The sequence below is a fragment of the Rissa tridactyla genome, chromosome 4, assembly GCF_028500815.1.
Source record: "Rissa tridactyla isolate bRisTri1 chromosome 4, bRisTri1.patW.cur.20221130, whole genome shotgun sequence".
Lineage (NCBI taxonomy): Eukaryota > Metazoa > Chordata > Aves > Charadriiformes > Laridae > Rissa > Rissa tridactyla.
In genome coordinates this window covers 6,210,439-6,231,282 of record NC_071469.1, presented here as the reverse complement: position 1 = coordinate 6,231,282, position 20,844 = coordinate 6,210,439, and the positions used below count along the sequence as shown (strand labels likewise).

Here is a 20,844-nt window from a genome sequence, read left to right as displayed (position 1 = left end):
AAATCAATGTAAAAAAATCCCCCGTAACATAATTTAGAACAAAGAATATCTCAAATGGACAGTTTATTTTTTTAACCTATGAGATAAATAATATAATATACCATGTAATTCTGTAAATTGATTAACAATCCAGTTAATCAACATAATAGAAATAGTGAGGAATTACGTGCTCCTCCTCACTGAAAACAACCCTGTAGGCAGCAAACCTAGGTGAGATGAAGCCACACCACAGACTCTAAAAACAATATTCATTTTTTAAGAGAACAAAAACCAAAAATAAAATCTCAGCTCCCCCTAGTCTCTTTAGGAAGTGTGGGCATCTCACAAATTCTGCTAGAAAAAAAAATAAAAATCTTAGTGGAACCGAATGGTTGATATATTCATTGGTATGCAAGTCATGAATACTCTCGTGATACAATGTCAAAATACAACGTTCTGTATTTCAACGTGGAAAAGAGGATTTGGAAACAGAGCATTTACTACTTTTTACTGGCTGGAATTAGAAGGCAGCAGAGAGGACAAACTCATAAATAAACACATGGGATAAAATCCTGCCTCCTTTATTTATGGTAAAAAGCACTTTACATTCATCTTGCACGTTGCCACAGAGGTGCAATGAAGCTTAATTTCAAAATAAAATACAGTAGATATGAATAGTTTTTAGTGAACAACATGAATGCATACAAAGTGTAACTGGATGCAACAGGAGGAAAAAACCATTGCTTTCATACTGATAAGAGAACGATAAAGAAATAAAACACGTTTTAAAATGCACTAACATTTTCCTGTTATTTCAGGAATGGAAAGGCCAAACCACATAGTATGAAATATTTAAAAAGCCTACATACCATTTCTGTTAAATCATTGCCAATTCAGCTCTATGTAGAAACATCATTCCTGAGTCAAGATAGAAAGCCCAGTTGGAAATTCTCATGTAAGCTGCAAGTTCTTTAATAATATTACCCTAAAGGTAAAGAATACTGCAATAGATAATTGATGTACTTTTATGGCTGAATCCTAAATGTTTAATGAGAATCTCTGATGAACACTGCAGAAACTTCAGTTTACTGCCACCACATCATCATTTATCGTCATTTCTCTGGATGGTAGCATGAGTTATGTTGATAGTGTAGAAGTATACTGTACACAAAGTATATCACAACTAAGAATCAGTGTTGGTTTGTTGTTTTTTTTTTTTTCTTTTTCATTAGCATTGTATACTAATTATCTAAAGCTACAGTGAAGAATATCAACTTTAATTCACCCCATAAAATATTGCAGCATTGTCCTATAAAAGACAGATGTGCTCACCTCGACTGTGTTAAATATTATCTACGTTACTGTCATACAAGACCTTTTCACCTCAGCAGGAAGGAGGTTAAATAACAAAATGCAAAGCTTTGTGTTTTTGTCCCTCAAGAGCAACACCACGACTAGCTGCATCTCCAGTTCTAATGCATCTGACTTACTAGTTCCAAAATGCAATCTTGAACTGCTGTCTCATCTTTAATATAAAATTTATTAATGTCTCGGAAGTGTAAAATGGATTCTTACAAAATTATTAATCTATGAAACAGAACCACAAGAAAATGACTGAATAAGAAGGGAATACTTGCCCCTATTAACACGTTCAGTATAATCTTACGGGACCCAATCTGTAGTTCTCAATAATAAACTCTAAAAGCTTTTTCATTTTGCAAAGTAATTTTTGTCTGTAGACTAAGGGTGAAGTGGATTAGCAGTGTGTGCTCTTGGATATGCAGATGCTGATCCAGTACCTTTCATATAAAAGGGGTCAGAGGAGCAGAAAAAAAAAGCCGGGGGGGGCGGAGGGAGGCAAACAGGAGGAGAGTTACATAATTTGGTCTATTTTTATGCTCAGCATTCTAAGGGGAAAAAAAAAAAGCAAGCAAGCCTGAAATAGGGAGATCTGTAATACATAACATATTCACCTAGCATCTTTACTCATCTTTATTTACCTGTAAAGCATTGAGAAATTTTTTGTATAATTAGTTACTATGGAGAAAACACTGCTGATGCCGGCATGCAGAGCGATTTTACCCTGGCGCATCCCTGCCAGAGAGCAAACTGTCACCCAGGGAGGTCTCACTTCGCAGTCTTCAGCTCTTGCAGGCACTGGCTGCATTAAGTACACACCAAAGGCTTCCTAATCCTGAATCACAGTTTCACAATTTTTCGGTGGTGCTTTTAAAGATATTACATGGATGGCTTCAGAATACCCTACCCTGCCCTCCTGTTCTGAGCCACCTCCCAAGGGAGATTTCTCTTTCCACCAAATACATGGAACCTTATATTGTTGTAACTTGGACTCTAGGAGTCTAAATTATAAAGACCTTGGCAGGAAATTGCTGCAGGTGTATTAGTCATTTCAAGAACTAGAATGTGACACTTCTTGAAGATGCATTACATCTTACAAAAGTACAATATAATTTGCTAAAGATTTTTCAAACACCCAAGTGGAGTTCTTATTGAGCAATATTGCATAGAGGGAGACGCTGGGAATTAAAGACAACACAATATTTAATTCTCAACAGAAGGAGGTCACTAAAGCAAACAATCTAAGCTAGTGAGAAAAACTGCTAAGCTATTGCACAGCCTGTCAGTTCCACTGAATCAGAGTATTGCACTGGAGATACGTTCTGTCAAAACATTTTCAACCGAGACTAACGAGAACACCATTAGAATGAAAGCAAAAAGGGGTGACTCCATCACTTTATCATTAAATTAGCATCTAAGAATTTGACTTACACAGCTTTTTTGTAAAGTTTACAACGAACCCTTTCAAAGCATATTTGCTCACAATATGTGTTCCAAACTACCCCAGCACACACAAGTTCTAGACGGTAAATTAACATGGATGGCAATGCAAAAGAAGCAAGTGAAGGAAAAAATACAGGAACTAAATCAAGAGGGGGGAAAAATATTTAATTTCTAGTACTTTATGGGTTTGGCTAACCCTCAGTGAAAGTCTGTCAACCATTTAACTAGAAATTGTCAAGTCTTCACAGAACCAGATAGTGGAACTGTAGCTGCTCTTGTGCTCAGCACAAACACAGCAGCATCTAGTACAAAGTCAACAGAGAGACGTCCATGGGCTTCTCACTGCACGAAGGCTGCTAGGCCTGAATACGAAAAGTTCAATGCACAACGGAGGAAAAAAAATAAAGAGAAAAAAGGAGAAGCAGGAGAGAAAGTGTAACATTGAGAACAAGCAAGCTGTAACCAGTTGGTAGAGGGCTGGGGTCTGCCTAATGTCACTCAACAAATTAATGGCAGAGTGAAAAAGAAAACTGATTTCCTGACTGTCCTACAGGCAGCACGGGACTCCAGTCCCCCACTGACATGTTCGGTGTCACTGTTTGTCCAAGAGCTTTTGAGTCTTGTGGACTGAATTCTACCGTCCCTTTAAGGCTTTTTTAAAAAACAGACAAACAAACAAAACCACCTGAGAAGGCTGAGAAGAATTCCCCCTTCCCTAGCACAAGTACGACTGAAATGTGCCAGCTACTCTGTGAGCATAAAGCAGTTGGAGAGGAATTGACACATAGTAAAAAAAGTGTCCAGCCACCCACTGCTGGAAGGTCTCCAAAAACATCTTACACCTGGCACATAAATTAGGGCTGGACTTTAGACATGCCTTTCCCTGGGTCTTTTGCAGTCTAGAGTTGAGAATTAGTATGTTTGTCTATAAGCACGAGCAGACTGAGATTAGAAGCCCAAAGCAGCAGCCAACGGCTGCCACTCTCCTGAGGCCCGAGACGTGTTTTCAGAACTCACTCAACAAGAGGACTCCCAGGCATCCTGCTGCATCTCCTTTGGAGTTAGTTCAATTAAAACTCCTGATCTGCGTATGTTTTTGACATTTTAAACATCCCTGAAAGGTATTTGATGTGGATAAAGCTCTAGGTAAGGAATTTCAGTGCTAAAAAAGTAAACTCATTTTGTAGACTAGAAGTGAATGGGCCTGGGAAAAGCAGAACTGTTAAAAACCGTGGAATAAGGAGGACAATAAAAGCCAGGTAAATGATGCTGAAGAAAAAACAAAACGCAAAAGCACACTAAGCAAGAGCTATGAGCATGACTTATGTATTTGGATTGGAAAAGCAGAATAAGACATTTGAGTCTTGAGAGCTGTATAATCAGCCTGGTTTCCATTTTTCATTATTGCCAGTTCTTAGATGGTGTATCATCCCAACCTTGATGGTTTGGAGTAAAGCATGCTTCCATATTTATACATGAGTAGATTTTTCCCACCAGGAAAAGGCAGTATCGGAATATCGGACACCAGACTGTCTGCAGAGTGTCTATACACACATATACACACACACATTTTGATAGTGAATCCCAAAATAAAGTTTCTACACGGGTGCTGTAGCAGGCAAATAATGCCTTTCATTTCCTTGGATTTAGAGGAAGTTAATATTAAACAAGCACTTTGTTATTTCTACAGCAAAATAATGCTAAGTGATATTAATGATTAAAAGTCCAAGGTCAAAAAGTGTAAGAGCAATCACATGCTTATCATCTAGTCTGCAAGGTAGAGAACACCTGGAAGTTATAGGAAAAATTACAGGCTTTAAAGCCAGGACCCATTTTATCATCCAATCTGACTCCAGTTGCACGAAGAAATAATTTTTCCACTGTGCAGAACCCAACAATTTGAATGGCATCCAGCGATTTGAATGTACCAAGCAACGGGACAGATCTTTTGAGAGAAGCTTGCTAGATTGTGGAAAGTGTACATCCACATATGTAATGTAATAAACACATGATAACTTGAAATAAGAATACTTGCCACTGAAATATATATATTTTTTTTTTAAGGCCTGACTGACATTTCTTACTATAAAAATCTCTATTAATCTAAATAACGCCTTTACTGCCTTCTGCAAGAAGTAAGTACTTCAAACTCTGTGATTTTTTTTTCCAAGTTATATGCATTTGTGCAAGGTAAGTTTTCATGACTTGCTATTCTTTGTTTTTAAAAATAGTCTTACTAACTCAGTTCTACTTGGAAAGATTAAGTCTTGTTCCCTAAACTACTTCACGGCATAACTGTACAATCTAAGAGTGAATAGGCAAATAATTGATTGTATACGGCACACATACAGAGATCACACTAATTCTAAACCAATACAAATAAGCCGGTCACTTAATTTACTTCAAGTTATTAACATAATCCATTACTGTAAAACGTGTCTTCCAACAGTTCTGTGTAAGTAGAATTTAGACACTTTCATTCCTATGCAGCAGGAAGGAAAAAGAATTCACGAGCAGATAAATTTTTATGGAAAATAAATGTTTAGCATCCAAGCCAGCCACAGCATTATGGTAATCATGTTCCATTCATGCATTATGAAACTACTTCATGCGTGAAGAACTACTTTTGTGACAAACATTTTTACCAGCAGACTTAAGTATCTTAATGTTTTCATGGATTTTCATCATTTCCATTACTTCGTGAATTTCCATGGTTTATTTTCATCTCAAATTTAAACATTTTTCCATGTTAAAAAAAAATAATCTTTATTCAAGTGATTTTAATAGGACCATTACCTTAAGAAGCTACTACGATACAAGAGAAATTTTGAAGGACCATTCCCCCCTGCATTTTGCTACATATTCCAAAGTGGGGGTTTTTCCTTAATATTGCTTTAGATTGACATGTGTGATTTTTTTGCATTACTTCTATGTTCTACCAGGTTTTATTTTTCTTTGCCATTCCTTTTTCGCTTGTTTCGTATACAGATATAAGTTAAGAAAAAGAGGGACTTGGACACTTTTTTTTTTTAACAGAACTTGTAGAACTATAATAAAACAAATATTACCCATATAATATAATAAAATATAATTAAATCTTTTCTGAAAAAAAAGCTTAACTATCAATTAACAGGTGTTAACTCCAATTTAAACTTAGCATTTATAATATTTTATCACACGGCAGACTTGTAAGATCACTGAAACTATATAGGTTTTAAGTCCTATATAGGTTACTGGAGAACGCCAATAGAGGCAGCAATGGGTATACTACGCCAACTTAATGACATTTTCAATCTCGATTCAACTGGAACGCGTTGGGTTATAAACAAGTGGCATATATCTGACTGTGTCATGCTGTGTAAAGAACATATAACATAGGTGGAACTATCTCAGCAGTATCAAATAGGGTGCCAAATATCAACAAAATTAAAAGTCAGCTATACATCTCAAATGTGTTTCCTCACAAGTGTCCAAAGGATTCCAAGGAAAGGCTAATAAATCTACTTATGTACACAATAAGACCATGTAGAATGAAGAGTAAAAACTTACTGTGATCCAGTGAAGCATTCCAAAATGAGGTTCAAACTAACCAAAACCAAAAGACAACTGACTTTTAAAACCTAGGAATACGGGCTTGCTCCCACTGAAGTTCATGGCAAGTTTCCACTGATAGCAGCATTGTAGGAGTGATCTCTAATACTGTAGTTTAATGTCTAATCTATATTACTGTTATTTTTTGGAACAATTCAACTTGGAATGCAGTAGCGTGATATGAAAAGGGTGTTTTGTTTGCAAACTTGGAATGAAATCTGACTTGGACTAGATTGCACAATAAAGAAGCCAGCTAAAGGGAATTTGACACTCACCATTCTGGCAGAAAAACTTAGTTTATCAAAAGTAGAAGATTAAAAATACTTTGATATTGTTATTTGAAATGAAAATCAAAAGGAAGATAACAGAAGTGTTGAACCATGCCAGATTACCGGGATCTTTGGTTAATGAACATTACCTTCTTCAAAGATGTTTGAAGCTAGTAATAAAGCTAGTACCTATAAATACTGCAGAATTTAAAAAAGTCTCACTGGCTACAAAACAGAAGAGCTATTAATCCTTTATACTAGCATGTTACATCTCAAACTATCTGTGACAAATCCTGCATTTCTTTTTCTTTCTGAACTATTACTGAATTAATTGGGAGTTTTCAATCCTTATTCAACACAATACTTAAACTGTTCTCAACCTTATACACATGAGAAAACCTAAATCCTTATCTAAATTATACTTCATTATAAGTTAAGCAGAAGTATATTGCAGAGCAAGCACTCTGGTGTTTTGTTGAACTAGGAACTTGACTTCTACAGATGGGAAGGAGTCCCTCTGACTTCTTTTGTTCTCACAAGTGCTAAATCCTCAGTTTTATCAGGCCGCAGTATGCCTTTAGCAAAATAGGGATAACAGTTATTTGAAGGCAAGAGCTATCATTTTGTCAAGTCATTACTCAAGGACAGCACATGCAGCGAGGAAAATGGAAAGAAGCATAGCATGAATCAGATTCTTAACCTACTAGTACAGAATAATATGATTAGCATATTTTAATTATTATTACCATAAGCATATATAGAGACGATTAAGAGGTTCAAAATTAAGTTTGGATAGCATATTTGTGCTAAATTCAGCCAGATACTAACGCTAGCAAATATTTACATTAATGATTAACTTTGTGCTATGGAAGTTAATATACTACATACAAAGTCTGAAATACAGCACTGGGCTTGGAAATATCTGTTGATCAAATGAAGTACTACGGACATTAATGTTTTGCTCACTCTACTTGAGTAATATATCTCAGTCATGACTTGGCAACTCAATGATCATGAAGTCTTTGATCCGTTTCCTGACCTGTCAAATACTACCAGTCAAAGCAAAGTGGGAGAATGGTTGTTTCAATGAAGTGGATGTTCTTTCAAACCAAACTGAGAGGAAATCATCATCTGTTTGTGAAGACTTTTGGTTGCCATTGATCAAAGACACAGCAAATTCAATGACCTAAAGTTAGAAGGATCTACCACATGCTAATAAATCCTTGAGTCAGTTAACCCACTGTAGTTTATTCCCCAACAGCGTCATAAAAACATGCTGGTTAATAAGAAAATATTTTCTCCTTTTAATCAATTATATCATTTGCAAAGTGGAAGGTAGCATATACTAGCAATCCATTACAAAATAAAAAATAAAACTTTTACCCTAATAAAGAGGATCTTCTCTCCAACTCTGTATCTTCCTTGTGAAAGACGCTCCACACAGAACTTATTAGGGCATTTACAAGGTGGATCTTCAGAAATGTGTTTAACCTGAAAAGCACGGACATTATTAATAGAAACTGTTTAAAATAACATGTGCAGGAAAACATTCAGGAAGATATTTGCCATAATATATCACTAATCTAAGTCTTCATTGATGATATTTTCTTAGTTTTTCTTAATTTTCTTAATATTTCTGTAATCCCAGACTATGGTGCTTCCAATGCCAAGAATGATTTTACAGCTGTGATGAGGTAAAAATAGAGACGAGTTTCACTCAGTTCAACATAAAATTTGCACTGTTTAACTGAAGACACACAGTTTCTTAATTTTAGTTTAGCATCAAGCTTTTGTAGATGTGTTCTCAGTATTTTATGGTGAATCAGCTCAACTGTCAAAGAGCTAGCATAGCTGACAGGCAAAATGAAGATGTCATAATGACGTGTTTTCCCTTCTAAATAAATATAATAAATACAGAAGCATCTTGCTTATCAATAGAAGGCCCTTCCCAATACCTTCACTTTGCACTTTCAAATAGTGCATTTACACCTTAAAAAAGAGCATACAGAGAATACTGTGACATAATCACAAATCCATGCCAAGATGCTCCACAGTATTGCTAACCACCCTTTGATGATCTCCACCTGAGGGCATTAGTGCAATCGAGTCTAATTTAAAGGGGCCTCAATAGTGTTCTACTTTATCATTGCCAACAATAAGGGCTGAGAAAATACAGGTGAAAACTGCTTTCCTACTTTTTATCAGCTGCATCAGCTTGACTTCAGCCTCTTGTGAAAACTTGGTCTTGCACGTGCTACCAAAGACTTTAATGCTTAGTAAAAATATATTTGGTACTCGTCAGTGATTGGAAAGTAGCACAACCGTCAATGCCAGAAGAGCAGATCTGCTTGAGAAACTCTTATTTGACATTCAAATCGCACTACTGCATAGGAACAGCAATAACAAGTGCAGCATTTTCATATACTGCGGTTTTCTTGGATGAATGCTGACCTAGCATGTCAAACAATGCAAAATGCTGGAGGAAATTCCTAGAGGTTTTCTCCACTTCAAATAATATTCCAAAGACCTCTTCAAATCCAGTTTGTAAACCAAGGCCTGAAAAACGGTCTGAAGTCCAGGGCAGAATATTCTCAGAATAGCTAACAAATAAAAGTCTTAAACTGTTTCAGAAAAAAAAAAAAAAATCACGGCAAAGCTATGGCACTCTGATAGGTGTTTTGGTTATCTTCAATAAATGAACAGGTAAGGCTCCTGAAGGACAACAAATGTTTTTCAGATCTCCTTTCAGAATAAATTTATAGTATGTTAAATAAACCACAAAGAAATTAAAAGTTAGCCATACCATGTTTCTATACTAGAATGGGTAGCAAAAATGCTTTTGAAACTAGTCCAGTTGATCAATTTAAAGGCTTCCCAAATATTTCTGAAATTGTTCAATGTTGTTATCTGAATAACTTTTTTTACTTCATGGAATAATTTTTTATAATTATTCTTTTGTTTTGGGGGTTTTGTTTGGTTGGTTGGTTTTGTTTGTTTGTCTTTTTTTAAATGAGGGAATGATATTTTTGTGAAAAATTTCATTTGAAAATAACATTTAGCAGAAGAACTCTACATGTATTTTACTTGAGAAACACTTTGCATGTATTAGATGAGTTGTCCTCAGTTTGAATCACTGAATTATTTCAACATTAATTATTCCAGTGATTTTTATGAACAAATGGCTGAGTGTTCGCCTCCATTTCTGGAGAATCAAACTATTTAGATAGTTAGTGTACAATAAGAATAAAGTCAATGGTGAATGACTTAAATCCAAGTGCAGGTTGCTGAGAATGCAAAAGGTGCATTCCTGTATCTCTTGGAATGCGGTACTAAGACTGGGATTGTGCTTAGAGGACTATTTGGCAATGGCTCTCTGAACATTGACCAATAATCAGCAGTTTCTGACATAATAACCTGTGGCAGTTATCACCCCTGGAGACACTCTTGAAATTCAAAGCTGAAAACGGATAATGTGAACTATGCCTTATTAGCTGCATCTACTAGGGTTCATCTAAGCAAGCAGAAACCCAGAGCAGTCGGACCTTACAGTTTCAAGGTTGTTTTGAACAGTGTAAGCAAAATGGAGCCCTCATAGTCCTGTGGAGAATGAAAGCCAACAGACTTACACTGGTGTAAAACGGGATAATGAGACCTTTACTGCTGATCCTGCTATTGAAGGCTTCCATTACCTTACTACCCCAAAGGACACAGAAGTGTTATTGAGTGGAATTTGGAAATCAAATAAGGAAGCAGAGGGAAGAATTATATCCTATTTTATTTTGTGTCTGGACTATATGAGCACTGCTGTTATTTTATGGTGTGAGTGTCTGGGGCAGTGTGGGTCAGGAATCTAGCTGGATGAATTCCATTCTGTTTCTATCCTTACTACTTTCTAAATTAAAGGAGGTGGTTAGAGACAACCTTCATACTCTCTTCTGTTCCTACAAGATATGCAGTCACCACTCTCCTTCTACACGTAACTGTTCTTTCTTAATTCTGTTGAAACATAAGTGGGTGGTTTTGCAAAGCTAAGAAAGAAATACAAAATGTAAAAAAACTTAAATGTAATTATTTGCATCAAATAGTACAAGCTATTTCAATAAAATGAATGAACATTATATTCCATCTGCTATTTGTAACAAAAAAGTGGCACATGGATTTTTCAAGAAGTGCTTTGTAACTCCCAGGTGGCACATCTACCTTGTAATATAGTGGTTACTATAGCAACTCCTCCTTTTTATAGAATATATTTGTACTTTTCAAGTTTAACCTCTTCATTGTCTCAAAATGTGTCCTTTTCATCTGATTCCAGCTGTTTCAAATGAACCCCTGTAGGGTTTCCAACAGAGAAATGAACACTACAGTATAGCGCAAAGAGTTTAATGAAATTCAAAGCAAGATACTTTCTTTCTAACAATGAGGGAAAAATGCTTGCTTTTTTACCACATGATAAACATGCAGAATAGCAGCATAAAAATTAGGCTGAGATAACTTGAAAGTGTTTGTTAACAATCTGTACAAGTCAGTATGGGCCAAATCTCCTACTCCTGACTCAGTCCTTTCTCAGACAAAACACTAAGTGGGAGTTGATGAATAAAAAGTGAACAGAAAAAGAAAACAGAGTAATAAGAAGGGAACTTGGCCCTAAGCACAAAGCTAGGCTAAACTGCAGATCTCCTACACAGTGCGACATTTTTTCCAAACTTCAGGCATAAATAATTGTGGTCAAAAATAAATTGACTCTATCAGTCTGCAAATCTTTAAAATACAGTGAGATGCTAAACTCAGGCTTCTGTGTGCTTTGCAAGTAAGTGCATACCAAAACAGGTCAGAAAGGAAGAAGCTTCCTCCCTCAACTTACAGCATCATCCAACAGTTTCCCTGTGCTCTTTTTCCCAGGAGACTTTGTTGGTGACGGTGAAGGAGATGGAAGGGGGGCTGAGAGCGTTTCCTCTTGTTCAATCTCTTTTTCCAGCTTTATTAACCCAGGAGGCTCCACCCCAAACCTTTTGGAAACATGCAAACAAATTACAAGTCCTTCTACAGTATTATGTATTTTAAAAGAAAACAGTGGCAAGAATGTATACTTTCCGTATTGCACTATTGTGCAATAATAGAATGCTACAGACATTAGTAAGCATGTATAAAATATAGCCATCATTAATGTCATCATTCCAAATTAATACAAAAAATTAATTTAGATGAAATCTCTCAGTTGACCAAATTTACAGGAAATACAGGTTGTTCTCAACTTCTCTGGTAACATGTATGTTGGTGAATGACTAATTTATGAACGACACTAGGCCTCAAGAATTGCTACACCATGCAGGAGAGATTCACTTCCCCACCACCACTCCTCAAACGAGATCCTTTCAAATTACTTGACAACTTTTATTTTGTGTTAGTACTTTCCAAAGAAATCCATATGAAAAGGGATTAAAGCTTATCCTGGTCTCAACTATTGTGCTGAATTTATAGATAAAAAAATTGACACGTGGCCCATATTTTTTCAGAAGTGGCTAATGCTCTTTCTAACCAATTTTTGACATCCAATCTTCAGATCTCTGTTTCCAGTGGCAAAACACTTGTAGCTCCAACTAAAACAAAATACAAGCAACTTTGGCATGGAGCACGTCAAACACAGCACTTGGAGAGTGAGGTTCTTTAAAACAATGCCTGCTTTTGAAAGCTTTATGGCAAGTGATTAAGTCAGTATCTCACAGCAAGCAGCAGAGCTTGGACAGATGTCAGAAGTCTAAGAGCCCATCCCATTTTCCTGATCACTGATAATTCCCCTCTGTTTTTTTTTTTTTCTTTGCCAACACTGAACAAAACCCAGAAGAATAGAAAGATTTCCTTTTTCAGAGAAGAACTTCAACTTGGAAAAGTTATTATGCCAGGTAGGCTTCTCCTAGCAAACTACTTGTATAAATGAAACCATATTTTCTTTTGTAGTAGAAGAGTCCATAGCCCAGATGCAGAACTATGCTGACTTATCTAGGCAAAGATCTGGACAGTAAAATAATGAGCAGCAACAAATATATTATGAAAATCTAAGCTAAATACCATAATAATATTAAAAGTGTACAGAGAAAGTGCAAAAGCGCATATACTCTCTTTTGTATTTTTATGATAACTTTTAATTTAATCACACTACCACCTAGAAAATTAATATAAAGAAAACCAAGAACCAAATCTGTGCTTGTATTGGCTTCTAAGTGGTGCAGTCTGCCTAATGAAAAGTCATCCAACATTGAAGCAAGCACTTATATACAATCCATTTACTTCCTGTCTGTCTGCAGATGCCGACAGGCTGTAAATCATTAAATTCCCACTGGGGTCTAAGCCTACACCTGCATGCAGCCTTACTCATCAAATAAAACTCTTCCACTCTAAGCAATGTTGCTTCTACTGCTTTTCATAATCTCCAATTTTTGTCATTGTGACAGACTTTTAAAGTTCCCTGTATTTCCAGTATTTTTAATTCCTCTGATGCGGAGTTGAAAAATAAAACAAATGAACAAACATATACACAGTTTTTTCCACACATTGCATCAACCTGCAGTAAAGTTGCTGCAAAGCTGAAATGGTAAAACCCACATCTTTTCTGGGAGGGGTAGAGGTGCAAACTCTAGTCTGGAAGGTATGCTGAGAATTTCCTTTTCTGCTCTTTTCTAGCCTGCCTTCTCATAACTACAAATGAAGCAGCATTGGACTGTAACCTGATCTCCACTAGACTTCTTAGAGCACCACTTCCCATTTTTACCAAGGAAAAATTGAGTACAATAGCAGAAAGATCTTGATATTGCCCAAGAGTAAATTCAAAAGACCTGTGGGGGTTGTTTAACTCTCCAGAGTTTAATAGTTAGCCAAGAACTTCATTCTTTCTGCAGAAAAGATAATTTGGCTGTTTCCCATTGTATAATCTCTCTTTAAACATACACACAGACAGCACACATACATATATTTGCAAATAATTACATTTTCCGTGATGTCTTGATTACGAAGATTACACAGTGATCGATTCTGTCCTCACATCACTTTATTTCAAATGACTCGCTCTGACTTTAAAACACTTTGGGAGAATGTTGGATCTGTGCAAGCCACTGCAACAGCCCTGTGTATTGTTAAGGCTCAGTTTCATCCTGTAGGACACTTCCCTCTCTCATAAACGTTCTCATGACATCTGCTGGTGTACACAGTGGTTTATTTTAGCTACTGAAATTTCACAGATTACCTGAACAACTGAAATCCAGGATAGTTTATCAGGCTATTCTGTTTTTATTAGTACCTGAGCTTTGAATTGCCAGTCTGAGCCAACTGGTCACACCAGTTTTCCGCTCACTGTGTAGTCCATCCATCCACTCCATCTCTCTCTAATTTGGCTAAAAGAACACTCGGGGAGAATATGCTAAAGCATAAGTAAATTATCAACTTTTTCCCTTCATCCACAAGAGTATGTGTTGAATGGGTTCAAGTTTAGTAGGGCAGAGCTCAATTCTATCTCCACCTGAAACAATCTCCCTTCCCACTCACTGGTGCCTCAATCCCAAGCCTATTTCCTTAAGAAGACCTAGGCTGATTTATGGGAATTACAGACCCTGAAGACTAACAGTAATCTAGCCGGGCAAAGTGTGCCAGTAGCTGGCTGCTTGTGATGACTAAACCACTTTGAACAGATCTTTCTGCTTCTAAAACAGAAAAGCAAAAGAAAAGTAATGTTATGCAGCGTCTCTTACTCTTTTCTTTCTTTAAAAACATACTGAGGCACCTTTTCAAAGATCTCTGCAGCTCCTGTTCTGGAAAGCAGGCCCCTAAGACTGTCAACAGACCCAGTTTCCTTTACAAGGCAAGCATACAACTGATATCTCCATTTTAAAGCAGCACAAAAACAAGGTCACTTTGATGTGCTCTTTCCTATGCTTAGTGGAAGTAACTACCTATTCTCCCTTTCCATATAGTTCTAGTGTAGCACATGTCAGGCAAAATTGGCATCACATATTTGCTTTTCACTTACATTAACCTGATGTTCCCCTTGCAGTTTTTGTGCACTTTGGACACTTACAAGGTTATAAATGGGTTTTTGTCTGTTTTTTAAGAGATACTAGAGTAGGAACAAGTAGGCAGACATACATTATTTGACTCCTAAGCTATAAACTAAAATACGGTAACATAAATATAATATATAAAATATATTACTGGTACTTGGCTGTATCAGTGTATACTACTGTATATACATGTATTATAGATAAAAAATAAAAATATTTTAAAGGCAAAGGGATAGATATGCATGATAAATGAAAACATGGTTCATTTATTGGTTCAGTATTTGTTTTCATGCCTGTTACACAGAACATCTGAGACATTGAAGCTTAAGACAAAAAATATGAAGGGTCAGATTCTATCTTAATTCCCATGTAGATCTGTTGAGAAATCAAATCTCATTGCAAAATGAGATTCATCTAACTCAACCAACTGTAGCAGAATCCAACGCTGCCTAACCACTGACCTGCATTCCCTGAGGAAGCTGGTTACTACTAATAATCAAACTGGGACAGACATTCCTGACAGATACGCCCTGGGTGTAGGGTCCTTTGGATGATGGAAGGACTATCTCCAAGCTCTGAAAGCACTATTTGTTTGCTCAGGTAAATTAAGATTTTTAAGATTTTAATGAAAATCAATTTCATTGAGCACTTACAGATCAGAATACTTTCTTATTCATGGAAAGTTAATTTTTTCCTTTTTTTTTTTTTTGTCCATGTTGGACTGAACCCAAGTTTTGACGGTAAGAACATTCCTGGAAACTGGAAATAAACTCTTTGTCTGTCCAATGCTATTCCTATGCAAGCTTCCACTGACAGCCAGGGCTTTTCTGAAGCTTGACCAACAGATAAATTTCTAGTCAAGCAGCTTCTCAAGTGAGTTGGATTCACAAAATATCCATAACGCAATTATAACATGAAAATACTAGTCCTTAAGCTAGGAATAAACAGAGGTGTCCTTTGCATTGATTATAACCACAAGGAATTCTTCTGAAATTAATGAAACTATTTGAATAGCAAGGCACTTCGATTTGACACACATGGATGAATGCAACTGCAATTTACATGCAAGACTGGGCAGCAGCACTGCTATTTGTGTATTTTGTAGCAAATCTTGTGCGCTAAGCTGGTGAAATCTCCATCTGCAAAAACGGGAAAACATCACATTCTAATTCCTGTCGTTTTGATTGTCTAGCAAAAGTCACTGTTGTCTTGACATCAAAGATCAAGCTGCAATGTATTGAAGGTCCAACCTGTCTAGAATCATCTGACAGAGATAGAACACAGACTGTTAACTCAATTCTTGTATTGTTTCTGTTGGTGAAAACCAGAGATAAAATCATTTAAATAAATAAGATAAGCATCAGTGTTGCTTCAGTCAGATTTATGTCATCTGAAGATCAATTTATTATCAGTAAAGTTAATGAAGTCTCAGTTGTTTATAAAGAGACCTGACTGTTAGAAGGAGAAACAGCTCAAAGCTTTATTTAGAAAAAAATTCTCAACTCCTCTTCCTCCTAAATATGAGGGTAGCCAACAAATACCTTCATTGAGGTTAACAAATATAATAAAATTTTTGTACCGTCACAACTGCCCACAGGATATTCTTGAGTGACATCAAGACAAGCATTCTCCTTGAACCTAACGAGCATAAAAGTTCGCTTGAGATGTGCTGATTTAACAAGTCTCTCAATAGCCACCGCTGTCAAGAATGTAAATATTTCTTCATTCTTTAAATATTTTCACCTACCTTGCTGCAATCCTTCCAAGTTCCAGCAAACAAAGGCACACTTCTCTTGGCTGCTTGTGGAGAACTGGAAGAGCAAAATGAAGACAGAAAACATTTATAAATAAAAGTATTTTAAAGAACTTAGTGATGAATGGAACCTAATCAACATTTGTAAATCTTAACTCAGATAAAACTTGTTTTTCTTTGGCTTGTAGTGGAGTTTTACTGGAATAAAAAGGACGGGATTGAGGAGTGGTTCTCAGAGTGCAGATGATTTAGGAAGTTCCCATTTAGTTATCCTTTAGTTCCTTTGAAAATACCATTCTAAATCTAAATCACTGAGTAATTATTTGGGCTATTTGGTAACCCACAAGCAGTTCACAACTATTTAAAAATAATCAAGAGCTCTGACAGAACACTAAACTAGTAGAATATGAAAAATAAATTAACAATATTGAAGTAATGCTTTTCTTTCTACAAACTAGGAGAATTCCTATCCTTTAGATCACTATTTTCCTTGCCTATTTAAATCACAAAAATAACAAAATTGCACTCACAAAGATATATCTCATTATAAATTTGGTCCTGAATTTGTTGTACATCTACTCTTAAAACAAATATGAAACTTGAATAATTTAGGAATTCAGCTCATCATAAAACAAAATTCAACCAAACAAAAAACTTGTCTTCTGTATATATACACATATATATGCAAGTTTTTATGCCTGGATTCCACACGAGACCTGTAGTTTTTAAGCTTCAGAAGCAGCTGTAACACAGCATGAACTTCTCAGTAAGAATCCGAGACAATTCTTTTTTCCCCACAATTCACATAGATAATGTTCTGTAGAGAAATCCATCAAAATATATAAGCAAAATCCAAAATCAATAGATGAAGGTAGGCCTGTGGCTGTTTGCATAATCAATTCCCAAAAAGTCCAAAAAAGAAAGGAAAAAAAGAAGAAAAAGGAAAAAAGGAATTATGAATGCATTGCCATCTTCTCTCCAGAAATACCTACTGCAGTAAAATCCTCGTGTTGTGGATAAAACTCAGGGTTTAGAAATTTCCACAACAATCATAAGATTTGTACCTTATAATTCAGATTGAATTGACACCAAAAAATAATTGTGTGAATATTTGTCTAAATCAGAAAAATAAAAACAGCAACAAAATTTATTTGTTTTTAATGAGTTAAGGTGAATACACCTGCTGTATAAACATTTTGGTTATCTAAAGACTCACCTAACTCAAATGCATGAAGAAAAAAATACCATACCTGAAAAAGATATTTCAATGTCTAGTTAAAACTCTGAAAGCAATTGCTTTGTCCGATACTGTACGTATGAGACCCAGAATGGGAATCCACAGGCTTAAACATAACTAATGCCTACCGGGGCAGATCTTCAGCTTCTGCAACTTCATCTTCCAGCTCCACTGACTAGAATAAGTGTATGGTAAATTGTGTGAGTTGAATGCTCATCCCAATAACTTTTACTAGGCATCTTGTACTAGCTGTAGCACTTTGAGATGTATGCATTCTTCTCATCCAAATATATTTCCGGAAGTGAAACTGCAGAGCATGAAAACTAAAATGGCACCGCTCTATGAAAAGTATTTTTTATCCTTCAGCCGCCTGTTATTAGGACGATAAGATGCAGACTTGGACATTCAGTTATTCTCAGTATTCTTCCTTGCCACAGAACAGTAATTTTATGAAACATTTAATCTTCACTAGTAATCATCATTTTTAAAGTGCTACATTCATGACTCTAGAAATGTATTCTGTTGCTTTGGTTCTAAAGCAGTTGGGACTGCCCCAAAATAAAACTTGATTTTAAGAAATAAGGCATCCTCCAAAATAAAAATGGAATAAACTAGTTTTGGAATAGTCAAAGGGAGGCCAATATTTCTAAATTGCAATTCACACATGTACACTTCTGAATTACTTGTGGAAGGGAGGAGGAAAACAAAGGCTCAAGTAATATTATGTGCAAAAAGATCCATACGTAGAATTGGAAGAGGATTTGATTAAGAAAGGTAAAATGTTTTTCTGTCGACGCTTAAAGCTCCTCTACCCAAAGAAAATTCAAAGTCCTTTAGCAAATCTGACCCAACATAATCTAGACATTTCATGCATTTCACATCGAACAACGTGACACAGTGAAATCATTGTTAGAGGATGAAGAGCTGTGCAGGCAATAAGCAGCCACGAAAACAAACATCTTGTCATCTGATAAGAGGACGGTGACACAGTGCTTCTGACACGAAAATGTTAGCATTCCTGAGGACTATACCAGCATACGTATTCGGGAACTTTAGAGACAAACAAATGTTATTTTGTATACTGCAATACCCACTGCAAATAACTTAGATTCTCAAACCAAAATTTTCATTATTTTTTTTCCCCAAAAGCACAGCTGTTTAATGAGCTACCACCTCTCAAGAGAACGGTCAGGAGTTACAGCAAAAGCCACAGAGGCACAAGACTGCATTTCCACACCTATCTTAGTCTCAAACATTCAGTATAACTTTGAGCAAGCAAATAAGACCATTGCCTTTTGGAACAAGTAGCACTTTTAAGTGCCCTGATTTTTGAGTACTTATTTTGAGATACTTTTTGTTTCGTGATATTCCACAATAACTGAAATAACTAGATATTTACAGTCACTTTCAAAAGGCTGCCTCCTAAGCCTTTTCAAAAAAAAAAAAAAGGTACCTTTTCCATCTAGAGGTACAGAAAGAGAAACATTTCTTATATTTCCTTTCTTAGTTTTACTTATAGAAGTTGAGTCAATCAATAATTTTGAAGCACTTCAAGACATCTGATAGAAGAGATGGCAAAAACTATTTCAAACGCTCTACACAGCATCAAAATCACTTATTTCATTATTTAAAATAAGTATGCCACTAAAACAGAAAATTGGTAGAAGTCCTTATAATTCACACTTCAATCTCTCACTGTAGTGTAAATTTAAATTCACATTTACAGTACTGACTGTACTGCAGTTCCTGGCTAACTACACTACATACATGTAAGCAGTTTTATAAACATGTAATCGTACACGCACACACACGGTAATAACTAATCATTTGAGGACTACAAGCAATTCCTTCTGAAGTGATTGGTTACAAGCTCCGGTTCATATACAACACCTGTGCCCACGGTACTCTGTTGTATCCTGTGAGAACTACATCTACCATTCCCTGAATTACTTACTATAATCTGTATTAATAGTCGCATTTCAGTAATAGGCACCACCTCAACTTTTTGACCTGACCAGTTACTTAATCCCAGATATCTATCCTATATGGCAAACAGACATTTGCTAAGCAACGCATTTTCTGTAATTGTAGCAATTTATATGCAGTTAGACTTGGTGAGGAGGGGAAGCTGAAAAATGATTTTGAGAAACCATCTTCATTCTATCTACAGCCACATACATAATTCACTCCACATCATTTAAAGTCCGCAGCCACAACAGTGCTACTGTATGCTATAAAGGATTCAAAGAAAAAGCAAAAATGAAGATTTCTCTAACACTTCTATGAGGTAAGGAGTATTATTATCCCCATGTCATGCATGGAATTAAGGTATAGGTACTACATACAAAAAAGTACACTTGTCTAGGTGCTATTCTAAAATACTTACTGCCTGATCTCCAGGGTACTTTTGAGTTTCCTAATCCTACATTTTGTATGAAATCGAAGCCAACAGAACAAGTGACCTGTTACAGTCTCATACGGATCCTCCTGCTGCATGTAGGAGCTATGTGATAGAGCCATAGTCACTTCTGCCTACGCCATTCAGTAGCAACATCAAAATAGCAGCTTGCATCATTCTCCAGACATCTTCAGATTTTTGCAACAAATGAGGCGTGAGGAGAAAATAACATAGCAATAAGAGTTTCTTTACTTCATGAACCATACCATACCACGATAGCGTCAGAGCAAGGTCCATCCTAAAGAGAACACAGCTCTTCCAGGGGAAAAAGTAGCTCATGAGCACATGAAAAGTTCATAGGTGTATCATAACAATTAAACAGTTTAACTAAGGTAGTACAGCCAGCCTTAATTATACCCTAAGTACTTCACTTTGCAGCACCAATACGTTTTTTATATGCAGTTTCCTGTAATTCTTCATGCTTTCATATATAGAAGAAAACAATATTCCTGGAGAATCATTGGCCAGTCCTCCCCTATCAAATATTAGCAAGGTCAATTATCCGTGTAGGTGATTATAAGCAAGTAGCAATTCGTAAATGTAGAAGACACATACGCTACACAGATCTACTGCAAAAGATGAATGGAAATATCCACCTTGCCAGAGAATCTCACTGATGATTTTGCTTGACAAGAAAGCAACGTGAAGATTTAGAAATAGTGCATGTAAGTCCAGTTTATTTTAGGTGTCAGTTACAGACCCTTTTG

At 36.1% G+C, this 20,844-nt stretch overlaps 1 protein-coding gene across 4 annotated transcripts in view; it reads right to left on the bottom strand.

Moving 5' to 3' along the window:
- Positions 1–20,844, bottom strand: part of GAS2 (growth arrest specific 2) — a 98,067-nt gene that overhangs the window by 32,277 nt on the left and 44,946 nt on the right. For all 4 annotated transcript variants that reach the window (XM_054200387.1, XM_054200385.1, XM_054200383.1 and 1 more), the window contains exons 5-7: positions 16,437–16,500; positions 11,503–11,647; positions 8,025–8,132 (exon numbers count right to left, since the gene is read on the bottom strand). In XM_054200387.1, the coding sequence (XP_054056362.1) occupies positions 8,025–8,132; positions 11,503–11,647; positions 16,437–16,500 (317 nt within the window). The remainder of the gene's footprint in view (positions 1–8,024; positions 8,133–11,502; positions 11,648–16,436; positions 16,501–20,844) is intronic.